Here is a 2,509-nt window from a genome sequence, read left to right on the forward strand (position 1 = left end):
GATTTAAGTCCAAACTGTAACTAGGCCACTCAGGAACATTCAATGTCATCTTGGTAAGCTCCTCCAGTGTAGATTTGGCCTTGTGGTTTAGGTTATTGTTCTGTTAGTACAGTTTTTTGTATTCAGATCTCTGAAATGCACTCTACCTACGTAACATTTAGTGTTTCCTTATGTTACGCTGGGAAAACAGTTTTCATGGGCACAGAAATCCTAAATCATTTCAGAGTTTGCTAAATCCAATGGTTCTAACCGAGAGTCACCTTAACTTTATTGACAACAACACCCAAATGGATACTGTCATTAACGCAATTCTTCAATAATTGCACATAATACTTAATACTGTAGTTGTTTAGTTACGATCACATGTTCAACTATCATCAGCTGATCCAGGAAATCATTTTCTGAATGACAGTCACATGACAAACATCATGACATGCAACAACAGCCAAAGTGCTTCTTCATTCATTACTCTGGTAAAGACAGTTATGCTGTGCTCCACGTTGGATCCAACATCCCTAACAAATGGATGTTTATATTGTTATCGTCTGCTTGATTTACAGTAGCGTCTCGTTAGTCTGTTTGGAAACAGAGATACTTTGCTCATAATGTGTAGAAAACTGTTCCTTGATGGATRGGCTATTGTACAACACACAGAGCTATTTTCCTTTATTCAGGACATTTAGAATGACAACACATTACAGAGTAGCCTAGTGCGATTATTCACAAAATTATCTGGTGATCAGGTTATGAAATGTCACGATAAAGACATTTTAGTTTCCATGTTTCACCTTAAATATTAAATGATTTATAGTCCTAGGTCTAGGTTGTTGTTTTGGGTCCTACAGAAGGTCTATGTTGTTGTTAGGTGAAGTTATGGGTCCTACAGTAGGTCTATGTTATTGTTAGGTGAAGTTATGGGTTGTACAGTCGGTCAATGTTATTGTTAGGTGAAGTTATGGGTCCTACAGTAGGTATATGTTGTTTTTAGGTGAAGTTATGGGTCCGACAGTAGGTATATGTTGTTGTTAGGTGAATTTATGGGTCCTACAGTAGGTCTATGTTATTGTTAGGTGAAGTTATGGGTCCGACAGTAGGTATATGTTATTTTTAGGTGAATTTATAGGCCAATTTGCGTACACTTAGTTTACAGACGTTCATTGACAGACTGGTAGCAAAGCTTGCCAAAGAGCATTTTACTGGTTGAAGTGTTTTTTTAAAGTATAAAGCAGTTGACTTGCGACAACACAAACATTATACACTGCTCAAAAAATAAAGGGAACACTAAAATAACACATCCTAGATCTGAATGAATGAAATATTCTTATGAAATACTTTTTCTTTACATAGTTGAATGTGCTGACAACAAAATCACACAAAAATGATCAATGGAAATCAAATTTATCAACCCATGGAGGTCTGGATTTGGAGTCACACTCAAAATTAAAGTGGAAAACCACACTACAGGCTGATCCAACTTTGATGTAATGTAAAGCAATCCGCCAACTCCTGACAGTCTGTGGTGCAATCGTGGCGTTGGTGGATGTGAGAGAAGCTGATGTCCCGAATGTGCTCAATGGATTCAGTTTCTGGGAACGGGGTTGGTGCCAGTCCATAGTCATAAATGCCTTCCTCTTTGCAGAAATGCGCTGACACACTCAGCCATATGAGGTCTAGCATTGTCTTGCATTAGGAGGAACCCAGGGCCAACCCACCAGCACTATGGTCTCACAAGGGGTCTGAGGATTCATCTCGTTCTACCAATGGCAGTCAGGCTACCTCTGGCGAGCACATGGACGGGCTGTGCGGCCCCCCAAAGAAATTCCACCCCACACCATGACTGACCCACCGCCAAACCGGTCAAGCTGGAGGATGTTGCAGCAGGCAGAATTACGTTCTCCACGGCGTTCTCCAGACTCTTGTCACGTCTGTCACATGTGCCTCAGTGTGAACCTGCTTTCTCTGTAAGAGCACAGGGCGCCAGTGGCGAATTTGCCATCTTGGTGTTCTCTGGCAAATGCCAACGTCCTGCACGGTGTTGGGCTGTAAGACACAACCCCCACCTGTGGCGTCGGGCCCTCATACCACCCGCATGGAGTCTGTTTCTGACCATTTGAGCACCATGCACATTTGTGGCCTGCGTGGAGGTCATTTTTGCAGGGCTCTGGCAGTGCTCCTCCTGGCCTCCTTGCACAAGGCGGAGGTAGCGCGTCCTGCGTGCTCGCCCTCCTACGGCCTCCTCCACATCTCCTGATCACTGGCCTGTCTCCTGGTAGCGCCACCATGCTCTGACACTATGCTGATGACACAGCAAACCTTCTTGCCACAGCTCGGATTGATGTGCCATCCTGGATGAGCTGCACTTACCTGAGCCACTTGTGGGTTGTAGACTCCGTCTCATGCTACCACTAGAGTGAAACGACCACCGAGCATTCCAAAATGACCAAAACGTTCAGCCAGGAAGCATAGGAACTGAGGAAGTGGTTCTGTGGTCACCACCTGCAGAACCAAT

At 43.9% G+C, this 2,509-nt stretch overlaps 2 protein-coding genes across 3 annotated transcripts in view; both read left to right on the top strand.

Moving 5' to 3' along the window:
- Positions 1-2,509, top strand: part of LOC112069533 (gelsolin-related protein of 125 kDa-like) — a 243,717-nt gene that overhangs the window by 237,975 nt on the left and 3,233 nt on the right. The gene's annotated exons all lie outside the window — the stretch shown is intronic.
- Positions 1-2,509, top strand: part of LOC112069531 (zinc finger protein 271-like) — a 145,690-nt gene that overhangs the window by 128,357 nt on the left and 14,824 nt on the right. The window contains 1 exon segment of the mRNA XM_070438575.1: positions 1,514-1,542. Within this exon segment, the coding sequence (XP_070294676.1) occupies positions 1,514-1,542 (29 nt within the window).

The sequence above is a fragment of the Salvelinus sp. IW2-2015 genome, unplaced genomic scaffold (assembly GCF_002910315.2).
Source record: "Salvelinus sp. IW2-2015 unplaced genomic scaffold, ASM291031v2 Un_scaffold1042, whole genome shotgun sequence".
In the NCBI taxonomy this organism is placed as follows: Eukaryota; Metazoa; Chordata; class Actinopteri; order Salmoniformes; family Salmonidae; genus Salvelinus; species Salvelinus sp. IW2-2015.